The sequence below is a fragment of the Xiphophorus hellerii genome, chromosome 15, assembly GCF_003331165.1.
Source record: "Xiphophorus hellerii strain 12219 chromosome 15, Xiphophorus_hellerii-4.1, whole genome shotgun sequence".
NCBI lineage: Eukaryota > Metazoa > Chordata > Actinopteri > Cyprinodontiformes > Poeciliidae > Xiphophorus > Xiphophorus hellerii.
The window spans coordinates 22,918,842-22,937,710 of NC_045686.1; the positions used below are offsets into that span (position 1 = coordinate 22,918,842).

The following is an 18,869-nucleotide window of genomic DNA, read 5'->3' on the forward strand; positions in this document are numbered from 1 at the left end:
CAGAACCTCCATGATCTGTGAGGTTTTTCCTTCAATAGAACGATGGAGCAGTGAGTGGATGCATCAAACATTTGCTTGATATCTACAAATGCAGCGTTTTAACTGTGAACCGACATATTTTCAGTAGTGGTTTAGCCTTCCAACTGGAGAAAAAAAAAAAGTTTCTTCAAAGGGAATATCAACATTGTTTGGGATCGTCTTCCGAGATCTTAATCCCGATTAAATCTTTAGAAGACGGACGGCCAAAGGGGTTAGAGAAAACGAACATCGGTTCCTACATATGTGGTGACCGTTGTGAAGCTCCCTTTACTGGAAACATCAGCATCAACATGCAGGGTACTTATGAGTCTCTACTAATCTATTTAGAGAGAGGGGACTTATCAGTTAATGAGTTAATCTAAAGTTGACTGATCTTGTCAAATGACTAAAGCTTAATTTATAAGTGGCCATTTTCTTAAAAACTTGACTTTTCTTTTGTATCAAGAGGGTTGACCACCTTTCCATGACATAATGGGCTGAATTTTTTTATATGCTGAGTTTAAAAAAGAACCACATCATTATATTGTTTTAAATAAAAAGTTAGCTGTACTAAATACTGATTGAATAAACCAAAAATTGTATTTTTCTCACATTATTAAACTTATATACTGCAGTGATGAGAATATAATTAAATTCAGAAACCCTATGCAAAATTTAAAAAAAAATACAGGTTTTAATATTTATAAATTAGTAGCTGTAAAAACCCCCAATAAATATGAAATACTTTCTTCAGCATCGTCTAAGAGATTAAAAGTAGACAATACGGAAAGGAAAAAAAAGCCCAAATTTTCCTTGTACGATGGAATAAAATAAAAAACAGCCCATTTTGAACAAAATTCAATTGTGGCTGTTTTTTGGAGTAGATTTGGAAAAATACACCTAGAAACAATTTTTTTTGTTGCAAAACAACAAAAACAGCAAAAGTTTTTTTAAATCATAATTTAATACTTGAGATGCACTCACTTTAAAAGGTAAGTTTTAATTATATTATTATATTTTGGGGATTTCAATTTCAGTAATTTCCAAGATGACCCCCCCTCCCCTCCGTGTTTTCTCCCCATCCACGTCTCCCTCCCCCAAATCATCAAAACCTCACCCACGTGCCCCCCGGGCGATTTTGGACCGGCCCTGGCAACTAAAGCAGCGTCTATCACACGCACACGAGCCCAGGCACGTACAGTAGGTACTACTGTACACGCTGAGCTGGATGGAGAGTTGACAAATTCCACTGACTATTCCTCTCGCTGATCTAGCCCCCCTGAAACCTCGCGAAGTTTCCGACTGCGCTGAATTTTGGTGGGCAGGCAGGCTGGCAGGCAGGAAAACAGGCGCTGAGCGGAGGAAGCAGGCAGAGAGAGCCGTGTAGAGGCGAGTCCAAGAAAGGTGGAGACTCCGTCTCCTGGCTAACTTCCTGCACTGTAATATTCAAGACAGAGTACTCAGGAGGACTGGACCGCTTGCTGGGAGTAGGACGGATGGATTTAAGGCTCGTTTAGCTTGTTTTTCGGCGGTAATTCGACGCACCTCCTCTCCTCTGTGGCTGGTCGCTCCTACCCACCTGGACAGTAGCGCGTGAGCTGTGAGGAAGATTCCCAACATTTGATTCTGCGGGGCGTTCCGAGAAACAGGAATGGGTGAGTTCACCAGTGATGTGGCGCTTGTGTTTTGACGCTGTCTGGTTTTTTAAATTTTATTACTATTATTATTTTCCCTTGGCAGTTTATAAAAGGCCAGTCGAGCCTGCAGACACACCAGTAAAGCGAGTGTCAGCGTCTTGTAATATTTTTTTTATCCGCTTCTGGAAGACGAGAGTTACAGTTAGCAAAGCCCGAAGCTAACTGGTTAGCCTAGCCAGCTAGTTGTGTGGTTCACAGGATAACACCAGCTTCATCCCTGGACGTCGAGGTGCTTTTAGCGTTTTTTTAAAGCGAATTTTCTTTAAACTGCTGTCGTTTTGTTTTACTGTATCCTCAAGGGAAACCTTTAAGCTACTAAAACCGCTCAGAAAAAAAAACCTGTTTTAATTCCCAACTGACGTTTCTTAGGCAAGTCCGAAGTTTTGTGGATAACTTGGGGGCGGAGGGGCAACTGAGGCGTCTTATCTGGATTGCAAATGTTAACTTCCTCTTTTTGCGTTTGCCTCAAGGCTGTCGGCATGAATAGGTAAATCCACAGGCTCGACATTTAGAGCCACGAGACAGAAACGTAAATGTGATCCGTGAGCACGTCTGGAAGTGGGGATCAGGAGTTCAATGTGAGAAGGATAAACTCATGTTTTAAACGCATAAATGCTGTTTATGGTGGATATTGGTGTTTTACAATGCCGACCGCAGCATAATACAGAGGAAATATTTTGATTTGTCTCCATATTTTGCATCATGACCCCCACCCCCACCTGTTGCGTACACCTGGGTGTGCAGGCGGTGGTTACTGTGGCCGGGCTCTCAGAGGCTTGCCTAAGGTGTCTGCTATGTGGTGGAACAGGTTCCTGCTTTGGCTGCGTCAAGTTTTCAGCTGCTGGTATGCTCTGAGTCAAAGCAAGACTTAAGGATAAAAACAACTTAAAAGAAAAATTCGGGCAGCTTCAATAAGTGTTGGTTTCTAGTGGTTATGCTTCTGAGAATGTGCTGGTTTTTGTTTTGGTCTAGCCTGTCTCAGGTAAGCGTGTTGGGTTTGAACATGTTGGAGGTGTCGGTGTGTTCTCCCTCTCTTTCCTCCAACACAGCTTGCCTGGCTACATTCCACAAACAGAATCTTTTCTTCCCCATATGAAAGTTTGCATTTGTTTTTTAAGTTTATGGTTCTCTTTACATTTTTGGACACGTTTCCACACTCACCTAACCTAAGGATAAATATTAGGATATTATTCCCCAGGCTGGGATTAATGCTGCATGATATAAGAAAATCTTGTGATGTCAGTTGCGCCAGATTCCTGTTTTCTTATTTCCGCTCCTTATAATTTGGGCTGAAACGATTAATCAGATTAATGATGATGAATCGATTATTGAATAATCATTTACTAATTTTCTAAGCCTTTCCTGCCGTATAGAGACTCAAAAACACGCTGTTTGTTCAAAGAACACCCTCAGAACAGTAATTAAACCAAAACTCTACAAAAATATATACATTTTGCATTTAAGATAGAAAGAAAATCCCGTCTTTGTCTGTTAATCTACCCAGAACTCAAGTGGCATAGTTTAGTTTTACCTGGTCCAAATTATGTAAAAAAAAAAAAAAAATCTCCCATTAAGCACCTTGATGTTTAATTATTATTCTGGTAAAAACAAAAAATAATCAACGGTACAGCGCTACACTGTATCGATGTTGAGCAGAAAATGTTGAGCTTTTCGCATGTTGATGATAGATTTATTATTTGTGGCATCCTTTGCTACAAATGGTCAAGCGTCACTAAAGGAATGCTTTTGTTACATTTTTAGGCAACAAAAATTTTATTTTAAAAAGGAATTGAATTATTTGTTCATTTGCGTTTTTTAAAAATAAATTTCTAATATTGTATTAAAAAAGTTTAAGTGGTTAAATGGGAAATTTGTCAATGTGCCAATTGTCAGAATAAGCTATTACTAAAATAATAGTTGCTGCGCTACTTTTAAAATGTCCTTCAAAAACTCTGAGCGTTAGCATTTTTAGCAACATTGTTTATAACTATTTTGAGTTTTTGCTGCCTCAGGCTCAGTCCTACTGGCTAAATATCCATCTATAGTGGGATATCATTGGGTTGAAAATGGAACCTATGAAATAAATTGTGCCAAAAGTTCTCATTTGGAAGATCTAGAACATTTATCACCTAAGAAATCTCCAAAATGTCTCCCTTTCACTGTTTTTTGCACCAATTCGACAATTTGCTGACTCAACTTGACACAGTCTTGTTTCCTTGTTGCTTTGTTTCATATAAGTTGCATCAACTTTAACTGTCAAGTCCAAACCTTGACATTTGAAAAATCTATTGCTACAACCCTAACTAAGTTGTCTTAACTTTCTTTAGCAATTATATACTAAACATTTCTAGTTAATAGAAATTTAGAAAAAGTTGCCCCAATTAATTTCATTATGTTTTAAGCTATTATAGTAAATTGTGCGTTGGTTCTGTACTTCAGAATCAAACCATAGGACTGTAGCTGCATATTTTCAAAGGGATACAGGGTGTATTTTTTTTAACTTTTAGGCACAAATTACTATTATTAGTACTTTTCACTTTGTTCTGCATTAATTTACTTTTTGCCAGTGACATGAGTGTTTTTAGACTTTTGACGTGTTCTCTGGAGCGTTCCCTTTGTTTTGGGTGTTTTCTAGCAGACTTCTGAGTCTCTAGCAGCTGGCATGTTTCTGCCAGCTGCTGCTCACCGGAGAGCCACTGATAAAATGGCTTTATCGATTTATCTACCGATATTTACTCACCACTGCTCTACAGACACTGCAGTACATGATGGCCCATTTACTCACCGTATTTATAGCATATGTTTTACAACCTGCAGGATCCTCGCAAGAAATGCTCCATCAAATCATACTCAACATGATTTAATAATAAAGATACGGATAAAGAACGATGAGTAATTAGGAGGTAGCTTTGTCTCTACAACAACAGTAGTGCAGAATCTTTTTTCTCTACTTCTTACTTTCCTTTATTGATTTGTTTTTGTCTCTTTCTTTCTTTCTTTCTTTCTTTCTTTCTTTCTTTCTTTCTTTCTTTCTTTCTTCCTACTCATTCGCTTGTGGAACTATTTCTTTATGCACGTTTTTTTTAAATTTCATGCTGGCATGTTGAAGATGTCTAAGAATCGTACTCATCATGATAAAATACATTCCCTCAAACTTGCATTACTAAGTGTGTGTGTGCAGAGAAATTGGTCTATTTTTTTTCTCTTTTTTTTGCAGTTTCATGTTCATGCCTGAGCGCCACTCTATGAAGCAGCAGTTTCACACCCTCCCAGAGTAAATGGCCACTGTATGAAGCAGCAGTTTCACACCCTCCCAGAGTAAATGGCCACTGTATGAAGCAGCAGTTTCACACCCTCCCAGAGTAAATGGCCACTGTATGAAGCAGCAGTTTCACACCCTCCATCCATCCATCCATCCATCTTCTTCCGCTTATCCGGGGTCGGGTCGCGGGGGTAGCAGCTTCAGAAGGGAGGCCCAGACTTCCCTCTCCCCAGCCACTTCTTCTAGCTCCTCCGGGGGAATCCCGAGGCGTTCCCAGGCCAGCCGAGAGACATAGTCCCTCCAGCGTGTCCTGGGTCTTCCCCGGGGCCTCCTCCCGGTGGGACGTGCCCGGAACACCTCACCAGGGAGGCGTCTAGGAGGCATCCTGACCAGATGCCCGAGCCACCTCAACTGGCTCCTCTCGATGTGAAGGAGCAGCGGCTCTACTCTGAGTCCCTCCCGGATGACTGAGCTTCTCACCCTATCTCTAAGGGAGAGCCCAGCCACCCTACGGAGAAAACCCATTTCGGCCGCTTGTATCCGCGATCTCGTTCTTTCGGTCATGACCCAAAGCTCATGACCATAGATGAGGGTGGGAACGTAGATCGACCGGTAAATCGAGAGCTTCGCTTTTTGGCTCAGCTCTCTCTTCACCACGACGGACCGGTACAGCGCCCGCTTGACAGCAGACGCTGCGCCAATCCGCCTGTCGATCTCCCGCTCCCTTCTTCCCCCATTCGTGAACAAGATCCCGAGATACTTAAACTCCTCCACTTGGGGCAGGACACCCCCCCTGACCCGGAGAAGGCACTCTACCCTTTTCCGGCTCAAGACCATGGCCTCGGATTTGGAGGCACTGATCCTCATCCCGGCCGCGTCACACTCGGCTGCGAACCGCTCCAGCGAGAGCTGCAGATCACGATCTGATGAAGCCAAAAGGACCACATCGTCTGCAAAAAGCAGAGATGAGATCCTAAGGCCACCAAATCGGATCCCCTCAACACCTTGGCTGCGCCTAGAAATTCTGTCCATGAAAGTGATGAACAGAATCGGTGACAAAGGGCAGCCCTGGCGGAGTCCAACTCTCACCGGAAACGAGCCCGACTTACTGCCGGCAATGCGGACCAGACTCTGACACCGGTCATACAGGGACCTGACAGCCCGTATCAAAGGGCCCGGTACCCCATACTTCCGGAGAACCCCCCACAGGGCTCCCCGAGGGACACGGTCGAACGCCTTCTCCAGGTCCACAAAACACATGTAGACTGGTTGGGCGAACTCCCATGCACCCTCCAGGACCCTGCCGAGGGTGTAGAGCTGGTCCAGCGTTCCACGACCAGGACGAAAACCACACTGCTCTTCCTGAATCCGAGGTTCGACTATCTGACGGACCCTCCTCTCCAGGACCCCTGAATAGACCTTGCCAGGGAGGCTTAAGAGTGTGACCCCTCTATAATTGGAGCACACCCTCCGGTCCCCCTTTTTGAACAGGGGGACCACCACCCCAGTCTGCCAATCCAGGGGAACTGCCCCCGATGTCCATGCGACATTGCAGAGTCGCGTCAACCAACACAACCCTACAACATCCAGAGCCTTAAGGAACTCCGGGCGGATCTCATCCACCCCCGGGGCCCTGCCACCGAGGAGCTTTTTAACCACCTCGGCGACCTCGTCCCCAGAGATTGGAGAGCCCAACCCAGAGTCCCCAGGCTCCGCTTCCTCAGTGGAAGGCATGTTGGTGGGATTGAGGAGGTCTTCGAAGTACTCTGCCCACCGGCCCACAACGTCCCGAGTAGAGGTCAGCAGCACACCATCCCCACTATAAACAGTGTTGGTGCTGCACCGCTTCCCCCCCCTGAGACGCCGGATGGTGGACCAGAATCGCCTCGAAGCCGTACGGAAGTCTTTCTCCATGGCCTCTCCAAACTCCTCCCACGCCCGGGTTTTTGCCTCAGCAACCGCCCGAGCCGCATGCCGCTTCGCCCGCCGGTACCCATCAGCTGCTTCCGGAGTCCCACAGGCCAAAAAGGCCCGATAGGACTCCTTCTTCAGCCTGACGGCATCCCTCACCGAAGGTGTCCACCAGCGGGTTCGAGGGTTGCCGCCGCGACAGGCACCGACAACCTTGCGGCCACAGCTCCGATCGGCCGCCTCGACAATGGAGGCACGGAACACGGTCCACTCAGACTCCATGTCCCCCACCTCCCCCGGGACGTGTTCGAAGTTTTGCCGGAGATGGGAGTTAAAGCTCCGTCTCACAGGGGATTCCGCCAGACGTTCCCAGCAGACCCTCACAACACGTTTGGGCCTGCCAGGTCTGACCGGCTTTTGCCCCCACCACCGGAGCCAACTCACCACCAGGTAGTGGTCAGTGGACAGCTCCGCACCTCTCTTCACCCGAGTGTCCAAGACATACGGCCGCAGATCAGATGAAACGATGACAAAGTCGATCATCGAACTGCGGCCTAGGGTGTCCTGGTGCCAAGTGCACATATGGACACCCTTATGCTTGAACATGGTGTTCGTTATGGACAATCCATGGCGAGCACAGAAGTCCAGCAACAGAACACCGCTCGAGTTCAGGTCGGGCGGGCCGTTCCTCCCAACCACGCCCCTCCAGGTCTCACTGTCATTGCCCACGTGAGCGTTGAAGTCCCCCAGCAGAACAAGGGAGTCCCCAGGAGGAGCACTCTCCAGTACCCCCTCTAAGGACTCCAAAAAGGGTGGGTAATCTGAACTGTCGTTCGGCCCGTAAGCACAAACGACAGTCAGAACCCGTCCCCCCACCCGTAGGCGGAGGGATGCTACCCTCTCGTTCACCGGGGTAAACCCCAACGTACAGGCGCCGAGATGGGGAGCAACAAGTATGCCCACTCCTGCCCGACGCCTCTCACCTTGGGCAACTCCAGAGTGGAAGTATGTCCAGCCCCTCTCAAGGAGACTGGTTCCAGAACCAGAGCCGTGCGTCGAGGTGAGACCGACTATTTCTAGCCGGAACCTCTCGACCTCACGCACTAGCTCCGGCTCCTTCCCCACCAGAGAGGTGACATTCCACGTCCCAAGAGCCAGTTTCTGCAACCGAGGATCGGACCGCCAGGGTCCCCTCCCTCTGCTGCCACCCATCCCACACTGCACCCGACCCCTTTGGCCCCTCTCACGGGTGGTGGGCCCATGGGAGGGGGGGCCCATGTTTCCTCTTCGGGCTGAGCCCGGCCGGGCTCCATGGGTAAAAGCCCGGCCACCAGACGCTCGCCATCGTGCCCCCCCTCCAGGCCTGGCTCCAGAGTGGGGCCCCGGTGACCCGCGTCCGGGCGAGGGAACACCAAGTCCAAAGTTTTCCTTCATCATTGGGGTCTTTGGGCTGCTCTTTGTCTGGTCCCTCACCTAGGACCTGTCTGCCTTGGGTGACCCTACCAGGGGCATGAAGCCCCAGACAGCATAGCTCCTAGGATCATTGGGACACTCAAACCCCTCCACCACGATAAGGTGGCAGCCCATGGAGGGAGTTTCACACCCTCCCAGTGTAAATGATACTGTTTAAATACACTGGAACCTGCTTGATTAAAGGGGCCTAGATGTGTGAAAAGGAGGAGTTTGAGTGAAGTGTGTTACCAATCTAGTAGTTAGATTTTTCCTTGACCTGCTATTTTTTTTTTCCTCATTCTTGGAGTGTGGGAAAAGTTCGTCATCAAATAACTCCACCTCCTTATTGTAACAAGGAACCACGTTAATCAGACTTCACAACTTAGACGATACAATATATTAAGAGTAACAGCAATAAAACTTCTCTATTTTCAGTTAGAAAAGTAATAGGAAGTGAATTCTTCTTATTAAACTCAAGCCTATAAATAAAGCCTTGCTATACAGTGTACAGCACCCGTAAATCATCTACACTAGCTGTGAAAATGTGTAATATGTCACCTGAAGCCTTTTCCAAATCTTCCTTATTTGGGATTTTTGTCTTATTATGAATGTGACGAGATTACCATGCATTTCCTGTTATGGTTTTTCATTTAGTTAATCGTGAAACCTGGAACCTGTTCCCATCTGCATATACTGCACATTGCTATTGTAACAAATGTGTCCAACTGTAATTGAATTGCCCTTTTGAATAAAGTTTACTGAATTTGAACCTCTTTTATATTCAATTAGACGTTCTCTCTTAACTACACCTGTAAAACTCATCATTCATTTCTCTATATTTTAGCCTCGTAAGTCTATTTTTCTGCTCGTTTCTTCAGGCATCTCTCGTCACTGCATGTTGTCAAATCGAAATTGATATGAAACAGCAAGCAGTTTGTTGGGAAACTGCTTCCTTCAACCTCCAGTGAAGGAAAACATTTACTGGACTGTCTTCAGACTTTAATCTCCAGATATTAAATACTTAATTATCTTTTCTAGAGCTACAGAATACATTTCTGTGCTATGCAAAATCGCAAATAAAATCTATGCTTTGACTATATTTTGGTAGGTTGATACTTGTAGTGATATGCATTATATGCACATTTAATTTCCCATTGAGCTCATTAAAGTATGTTTGAATTTTAGCTATATTTTGCCCCTATTATATCCAGTTGGACACGGAGTGCAATTGATGTCCACGGAGGATGTAGAAATAAGTGATTGAGATGCTTAAGATCAGCTGAGTTGAAATGCACTGATTGGGCTTTTACCGGGCCGATAATGACTTTGGGTATTCTTGAAGTCTGACCCACCAAATTTCGATTTTGACTGATTGTAGTTCATTTTTATAAAGGCTGTAACATAAAAGAATGTGGTACAGACTTTATGATAACGCAATATCTGTTTTTAGTGTATAATGCAATATACCAACACTAACATTGGTATTGGCTGATATTAGACATTTTTTAACATACTTGTATCAACCCAATAAATAAACTGGCACAATACTGGCAACTGATATTTATTTCCATATTGTTGCCGTTTGTTTCTGGAGGAGGTTGGTCATGAGATATTTGTTTGGTCATGCGACCGTGATAGCGATGCAGCAAAGGATTGTGGCGAGTTTAACTGAAGCAGAGAAGCAGTGGTGGAAACAGCAATGTGGTTGATTTATTTCAAGATGCCAAAAGGTTAAATAAGTCTTTGTACAATTTTGTTATTGCCCAGAAAAAAATTTAAATATCGGTTATCGATACTGACCCTAATTTTCACCTGTGTGCATCCTTATCTTTTCCTGTTGAACATGGAGAACTGGAGCATTCCTCTGTCCCTATCAGCTACTTCATAGATCAGTAGGAAGGAATGCAGTGCTGAGTTTCCTCTTTACTGACTGATCCCAGTGTTTCAGACTGGCTGCCGGGCAGGCTGCTCGCCTGCATGGCCTTGTGTAAACCCCTCTCTCTTATCCTTCTTCCTGACTCCGTCCCCTGCAACTTCCTCCTTTCTGTCGTCCACTTACATAAGGCCCTCGCTGTCCTCCAGGGTGACCTGGAAGCAGAAGGCTGGGGACAGGAAATGCATCATCATCCCAACCAGTACGCCCAACAAAAGGACAAGCAGTAGTTTTCTGCTCTTTGGACAGACAACTACTATGTCCATATGCCACAAATCTGGCCTTTATTGAAGAGAAGAAGAATTATGTAGTCTGTTGTGTTACATACACTCAAAACCTTGTGTATGTAAGACAGACCAGGACATCCCTACTTATAATGTGTGTTCTATCATAAGATGACAGAACCTGAGCTGAGTTCAATGCCAACAATAAACTCATCTTAACCCATCTTTGCTATCACTATTTCTAGTGTATAAAAAAAAAACTTTAAACTTGAAAATAAAGAATGCTTAACCTGGTAAGGAGTTATATAATGCCTGTTAACCCACCAGGCTTATAATACACTGGGCAAGTGTTACGCCCCCCAAGGTCTAGGGGTTCAGGGACGGTAACATAAAGATGTGTCCAGAGAAAAAGTGGAATGAAAAAATGATGTTCAAACACATCAGTCTAAAGTAACTCAAAACAACCCAAAAGAAAGGACAAAAGGGAGCACCAAAACCTCCCAAACACAAGCCTCTAGCTTGTTCAAGGTTTATCTAAAGCAGATTCACCACTTAGCAAAAGAAGCAAGAACAAAATTGTTCAAACTGTCCAAAAACAGTCACCAAACACGGAAGGTGGGGGTCAGCTTCACACAACCTCTTCCTGCTAGCTGCCCCACTGGAGGAATGAACTCAGATGTCTTTTATGTGGTGCAGGTGGGTCTCATCAACATCTGATTGGCTTTGCTGCTCCAATGGGGTTGCTGCTCTCCTGCAGCCTCTAGGCAGCCAATCAGAAAGCTGTGCCCACACAGCTGATCCTGCATTATAGAAAAAAAACAAAGAGCCTGCACAGCCTCAAGAGGCCAGGGGCCGTAACAGCAAGGTTTCTCCCAGAAAACCTTCTGAGCCTGGTGTTATACCATGGTTTTTATTTTTAGTTTATTTTATGTATGTATTTATTTATTTATTTCAAACATGATAGTAGTATAAAATCATGCAATGCAATGCAAAAGACATATTTTTGTACCACAGTAATCTTGACATGCTCGAAAAGGAGTAGGAAGAAGTAAGAAACGTATGAACTCCTACCCCATAAACTCATTCAATATTTATGAACCCTTATTAATAAATAAAATCATTGAAAAATATTAGAACTTACAAAAATTCAGAGGCCTCATATTTTGGAAAGAATAGTGTGTGGGGCCAACGGGCTGCTGCAGGGATGTGCAATTAAAGCCTGGCGCCCTCCCAGGCTTATGATGCACAGAGAGTAAGCCTGATGGGGAAAATCCTGGATCAGTGTTGTGAATGAAAATAATTTCACAAAACTCATTTACACAATCAGACTCAGTGCTCACACATTCTCTGGTGTACTGTGTGTGTATTTTGTGAGCCGTTCACATTTACCAGAGCGATACATTTTCTACACCACTTGTCCGCCACACAAGCATTTCACCTGTTTATTAAATATTAGTTGTTTTTTTTTAAAGTTTTGTGTGTAACATTTCCTTTGGTTACAAACTCAAAACACTCAGCAGGTCAGGTTTTTCTAAAGATCGGTGATCGGCCAGAACGCTGCATTCGGTGCACCGATGTCTGTCAAACATGTCTGCATATTTGATAGAAATATATAAAATATACAGAAATAAACATAGGAAAAAAAAACCTTAACCCTCCTGTTATGTTCGTTTCTAGGGTACAGCAAAAATGTTCGTGGGTCAATTTGACCCAGGGAGTGTTTAATCATGCAATAGTGTCAGAAACCAAAAAATTCCTCCAAAACATTTTTGTATCTGATTATTAACTCCAATACTAACCATTTCAATCAATATTTGTGCAATGATGTTTTATTATTTCTCAGAAATTAAGGATCAATGACGACAACCTGCTCATTTACTCATTTGGACATAAAAAATGGAATTTAGATTTTTAATGTCCAATGAAAAAAACCTAGACACAAAAAAACAATAATTTCCTTGAAGTTGACCTTTGGTAAATTATTTTATATTATACTTTTTTTTTTTTACCAAAGGGTGATCTTTATAATTGAACTTGAGACACACATACTGTTCTGGGTCAAATTGACCCGCTGATTAAAATCAAGATAAATGAGTCATGCAGAGAGTATTTATGTTTTTCTCCACTTCTGCTGAGTGTCCACTCAGAGTGGGTGGAGTTTGTCCACAGGAACAGAAAAGATTCCCGTCAAAGGTTGTGTGAACACCTGCTTTCTCGCAGTTTCCTAGTGAAGTAAAGAGAATAGTGAGAAAGTGGGCTTGTGTGTGTGTGTTTGTGTGTGAGTGTGTGTGTGGTGAAATATGGTTCATAACTGCAAGGAAACATATAGAATTGGACATTATAAAATCTTTTTTTGCACTTTAACCTGACTGCCGGGTCAAATTGACCCGAACAGTATCGATGTAAAAAGTAGACCTAGGGTTTGGTACAAATGTGTAAAATGAATAAATTTTCAACTTATGTCTAGAGTGCACCTATTAAGACAAATAGAAAACGTTCCATGCAAAAAAAATGCTTCTATTTATTTTTTTTTAATTTGTAAATTTTAAAACGGGTCAATTTGACCCGGAACATAACAGGAGGGTTAAGTAATCTTCATTGATCTTGAATGTCCTGTTTTTGTTTATTTATATATACAGTATATATATATTCAGTTATATAAATCCTTTTTCATCCATCTTTCCCCATCCTTCAATCTTTATCTAGTGTGTCTTTCTCTCTTTCTAACTGTACTGCATAGCCTGGTACAACCTCATATTCGGTGACTGAAAAAGCAGTCAAAAGCTGTTTTTCCTGTTCTCACCACATTCACCAGTGCTGCTCATGTGTTTTGAGACGGTACGTTCAGTGACAGGCTGATCTCGGGTCACCGTTCCCACAAAGGAGCGACTCCTTCGCCTTGAGCCACCTCCCTTCTGCTCTCAGGACTCAGATGTCGCAGATATGTCAGGAATCCTCACAAGGCCACTCCTAAAGCCGAGGTGTGAAGCAACTCTGCTGTTGGCTTCGAAAACTCCAGACTGGACAGGAAGCAGCTCTGCATCTTTATTTGTGTAGAAATTCCTCACTGACGGGGCGAAATCAGATGCATATGGCTCCCTCTGTGTCGTTCATCCCTCAGTCATTTCCTGTCTCTTCCAAGCTGGATGGGTTCAGAAGAAGATACTTCATAACAGTTTTCATATGACATGTGTCAGGACATGCCTCTTGCTGTACTGAAGGCATTTTTCAGAGACATTATCATAAAAGGAATCAATATATTTAGAAATGTGTGATGAATGACAGTTTTGTCTCGGGTTACAACAAGCTAAATATTTCTCTGCTAGCCCTCATTCATCTGATTCCCAACCATACGGCCAGAGTAAGCGGCCCTTGTAGTCTTTTGTGTTCAGGATAAACGTCCCATTGGAGCCTGTATGGCTGTTCCTCGGACAGCGGCCAGCCCTGGATGAATGAAGTCATTCTCCAGCATTCGTGAAGCTAGATGTAGCTTGAAGGCCCCCGTCATGATCTGAGGCTGAAAACCTTTCGGTCCAGGTTACGGATCTCCCACAAACTCTGTTTGAACTACAGATGCACCGGTCCGTATCTGTCCCGATATTGAGAAGGATTCTCTAGATCGGTGACAATGCTCCAGATCCATAAAAGATCTGCTCAGTCTAATTCTGTACTCTGAGAGACGTCATGCTTTAATATTAATTTTACATTATATTTAGAGTTCCTAATAGCACTTTCTGAACCATTTGAAGGAAGGTTCATTGCAGTTTAGTTTTACATGTTTGACCACAATAGTCAACCTGCTGTTTTTGTCAGTTTCTCTTTTTTATTTTGAATTGGCTGTTATAGTCTTAATCACACTGAATGAACAAATTAAAGTTGTGTTGTTGTTTTTTGAGCTACTGGTGCATTTAAGTGTCTGTACTGGCGCAAAGTTCTCAAATAAAATTGTAATTCAGTACATTTATCTCTGTGTTGAAAAAAAGTCAATTCAGCACTGTTTTCCTGTGTCTGATCTGTATCGGCCGATACCAAACCTCAGATATTGGAATCCGTATCAATAATGCAGAAACATCCTGCAGGCTTATTGTTTTATTCAATAAAACAATATGGATTTGGACAAAATCTGCAAAGAACCAGGGGGCGTTAAAACATCAGCTACTAATCTGAAACAATCACTTATAATTCTGGACAGAACTGTAAGGATAACCATGTCACATCCCTTTTACTCCCCTCTTCCCAAGTTATTCTGAAAATTGGTGTTTCTTAAAGAGTTAATCTGTCAGCTAACCGATGGTGTGTGACTAGAGTGTGTTCTACAGTTAATATATTTGAGACCTGCATCCGGCAGGTCTCAAATATATTAACTGGCTTGAAACTGTTCTTCAAAAGCTCAGTTTCAAGCTCGTTCGGATCTCTTTTGTCTTCCTGTACTCACATTAACAGATTCTGTTAAATTACAGCTCACAGCAGTGGCTAAGCAGTTTATTTATATAAAGCCCGGGTGGAGCCGCTTCATGTGTTTAGACTGTCTCACAGGGGTGTGAGGCGTGTGTATCTCCAGATGTTTACCTGAGGGTTTGGAGGTTGCAGCGAGAGGCTCGATTTTAAAACTCACCTCTGTGGAAGAAAATAATTGTTTCCAACGTCACAACATCATTCTTCATTGTCTATGTCTATCTTCTAACACTTGGTCCAACTTGGTTTCCATCAGTCCACACAATGTTTTCCAAAAGTCTTAGATATTCTCAAGATGATTCTGCCAAATGTGAAGTGTTCTTTTTTTTTTTTTTTGGTGATTAGAGGTTTTCAATTTGGTGAAATTACTTTTTCACTCAGGTCAGGTTGGTGTAGACCTACTTTTTCCTGTAATATGTGCGGATGAGTTCTCAAAAGACGCATGCCACAGGAAAGAGAAATGAGACAAGTTCACCTCTGTTACTTAAAATCTTCTAAGACATTTTATTGAGACAGGAACTTATGTCTACATGTGAGAGCTTATTTAAATAAATGTTACTGCAACACTTTTGTTTTGTTGGTTTCTCATGTCTGTTTTGGTAACGCCGATGTTTGTCAGTCCTACCTGTGACCTATTCTTATACAGCTGGCTCTCTATAAATTAAAGGTGTTAATGAAAATGTGCTCCAGTTAAAATGTCATATAAAAATAGAGATTAATGTCAACTATTTCTTTTACCTTTGATTATGGCTTATAGGTAGTGAAGAAATATTTTTTTCCCCAAATTTGTGTACAAACGATTTTTAGTACATAAATACTCTTCCGTTCATGTTATGAAGATACTTCATAGGCCATAACATGACCTATGAAGTATCACTGTATCACAGTGAATGTATGGCCTACATACATTCACTGTTATGTAGGCCATAACAGTCAATGTTATGGCCTACAGTGAATGTCAGATGTTTTGCTGACATTCACTGACATCTGCCACATTGAGAGTTGGTCACAAACATTCATTGCTATGAAGTAGAGTTGAGTATATTTCTCAAGAGCAGTGTTTGTGGTGCTGCTTTGTTATGCAGTCACAGCCATATAGTTGCCTAAAAAAAAAAAAAGAGTAATAAGATCGCATGAAGCACCAAGTCTCCTCCATTCAGTAGCAACATTCACACCGAAGAGTGTTACCAGTGCCACCTGGTGGTTCTTGGTTGTGATGTGTTGACTTAACGAGAAAAATGTTTTCAGGTTTTAGCCTCTGAATATCAGCCAGTTCCAGTCATCAGCCAAATTCTTTTTAAGTGTCTCCTCAGAAAAACAACAACTGTCCAAGCTGGTCTGGTGTGACTGGTTGTTCCTGGTCGGCTGTAACAGAGCAGAGATCTGCTGCCTCCAGCCACCGCTGAAAGCTGCTCTGAGTTCAGCGCTTAGGGGCCAGTTTCTCCTTGGACTTAGGCCCAGGCTGCCGTGGTGTCGGTGCCAGGGTTAGTGATGTCAGAGGGAGGCCCCACACACACGCCCGCACACCTCCCCCCCCTCCCACACACACACACACACACACTATACTCTACTGAAGCTGAGCCAAGTTTAACAGCAGGTAATGTTGTGTTAGTAAATGACTATTCCAGATGAGTGTGTGTGTGTGTGTGCCTTGCGGGGCTAATGGGAGTGTGTTACCTTTATCTGTGTTTGGTATGAGGCCAGCAGCCAGCTCTCTGCAGGGTGCTCAGTAAACAGCCAATCACACGGCCTGCTGTAGGAACTTCATCAAGGCTGTGCAGTATGTCATGCTACGTGATGTTAATGGTGCATGGAGATTGTTGTCATGTGGAAGGTGGTCAGAGAGGGACTGTAAAGGAATAATCCAGCATGTTTCTTCTCTACTTGATTCCACAGCAGATGAGAGGATTGATCCAGCAGAGGTTTTGTGTTGCATAGGGATGCACCGATTAAACCCACAACAATAAGCAATAAACCAGATAATCGCGTGGTAAATAAAAATGAGCTCCATAAATTTCATTTGCATTGCTTAATCTTGATAGAGAATCTTAAAAAGCTGCCATTTTGAAAAACTTGGTATTTTTGCCTGTTTTTTTTCTCTGAGCCCAGTGATTGATGGTTTTTAAAGGGCAAATTTGTTTTGTTGAGACATTATAATCCATTTTATGTATTGTTTTGGTTGTTTTATTTATTTTTGGATATTTGAAATGTCTTCTTCCAGTCCCAGTGTTAAATGAAATTAAAGTTCAGATGTACTTGTGTTATTCTGCCTTCAATTCTCTGCTGTACTGAAACACTGTCTCTGATATTTTTACGATTAAAGACGATGAGGGTTAACCCTAACCCTCTTGTGTATCCCCCAAACTATTGCACACTTGTATTTTAAAACATGGAACTCAGCAAATAATTTTTCAGAAAATTTTTTTGAAGAAAATCAATCAGCCGGCTTTCTGCTTTCTTCCCTAGGAACAATAAAGGTTTTGTGCTTTGACGCTCAGATATTAAATAAATTCAGCTTCAGTAACTAAAATATTCAAGATTATTATTGCTATTTTGTCCCAAATCAAGCCGACATACTTTAAAGAATTGAAGTGTATTCTTGCTAGGGGCGTCCTACAATAAGCACACTTGATTTAAAATGTTTCAGATGAATGCAATTGATTTTTTATTTATTTTTTTAATCAGTACAGGAACTATGCTGCACGTTTCCAACCACATTGAAGAATTAATTTTCTGACTCAGTTTGTATTTATTAGCATCACATTATGATGATTTAAGGTTCTACGGATCTTGATTCACATTTCTTGTTGTTTTGCTTTGCTTATTTTTGTTCCCTTTCTCTCTCTCCCCACCCCCGTCTGGAGCAGAGGTCTTAGCGGAGTACGAATACGACGCGCTCCACGACGACGAGCTGACCCTGCGGCCGGGTGACATCATCAAGAATGTGCGCTACATCGAGGAGGAGGGCTGGATGGAGGGGGAGCTCAACGGGAGGAGAGGGGTCTTCCCAGACAACTTTGTTAAGGTGGGAGACCATCGATGGGTCTTGTGTTGATTTCTTGAATTTTATCAGAGTAGCTCCAGGTGTGGCCTACTTACTGGTTAGGTAGATCACTCAGGTTGTTGTTGTGAGGCTACAAAACAAACAAAAACACAAACATCATGCAGGGGTGGGCAATAATGCCAAAAAATACTCCAATGTTTGTAAATATCACTAATATCACAGACAATATTCCACATTTTCTGCTTTTTAAAACAAATATGTAACAGCAAGCTTCTCCCTGCCCCCTACTTTTCTTATAATCAGTCACCAGAATGAAAAAATCTATTTCTTTATAAATACAAACAAAATCACACAAAACTTTTAGTGCATCAAAGGAAAAAATGAATTATCAAGTGTAAATAAAATACTTGTATACACAAATGAAGCAGGTTTAATTTTACAAGATGTTTTTCCCTCGTGTGATTTTTATGAATTCAAACTTTATGTGTAAAACAAAGAATCATGTTTTTAAGACAAAAGAAAATCTTTCTTTAAAAAAATGCTTGACACCAAAATATGTCGCATTAAAAAGAGAAGCTGCATAAAGTGAAAGCTTGTGCTCACTTCCTAATGATCAGGAACTTTGTTAATTTTTATTTCTTCCATCTGTCACAGACATCTCCACGCAAGATAATGATGATAATGACTATTTTGGTTTTTGGCTTTCATTTTCCTGCAGCCCCTGCCCCAAAGGCAGGAATTTACACTCTGCACAGCCATGTCTCATACTAAATATAATAAACTCTGACATGATTAACTAACCTTTAATTATTTTACAGTTAAAACAAGCTGCAGGAAATCAGCTTTAGTTCTTCAGCTGCTTTGTGCCTTTCAGCCATTTGGTATTATTAACAGTTTATGTTATGAGTCAGCA

General features: G+C 42.6%; 1 protein-coding gene across 2 annotated transcripts in view; it reads left to right on the forward strand.

The window, feature by feature from the left end:
• Positions 1–1,287: 1,287 nt before the first annotated feature.
• The window catches only part of cd2ap (CD2-associated protein), a 55,326-nt gene continuing 37,744 nt past the window's right edge, over positions 1,288–18,869 (forward strand). Inside the window, exons 1-2 of one of the 2 annotated variants that reach the window (XM_032585177.1) lie at positions 1,288–1,673; positions 17,820–17,977. In XM_032585177.1, coding sequence (XP_032441068.1) covers positions 1,670–1,673; positions 17,820–17,977 — 162 coding nt within the window. In that variant the 5' untranslated portion in view covers positions 1,288–1,669. The remainder of the gene's footprint in view (positions 1,674–17,819; positions 17,978–18,869) is intronic. The other variant, XM_032585178.1, reaches the window with a different exon arrangement.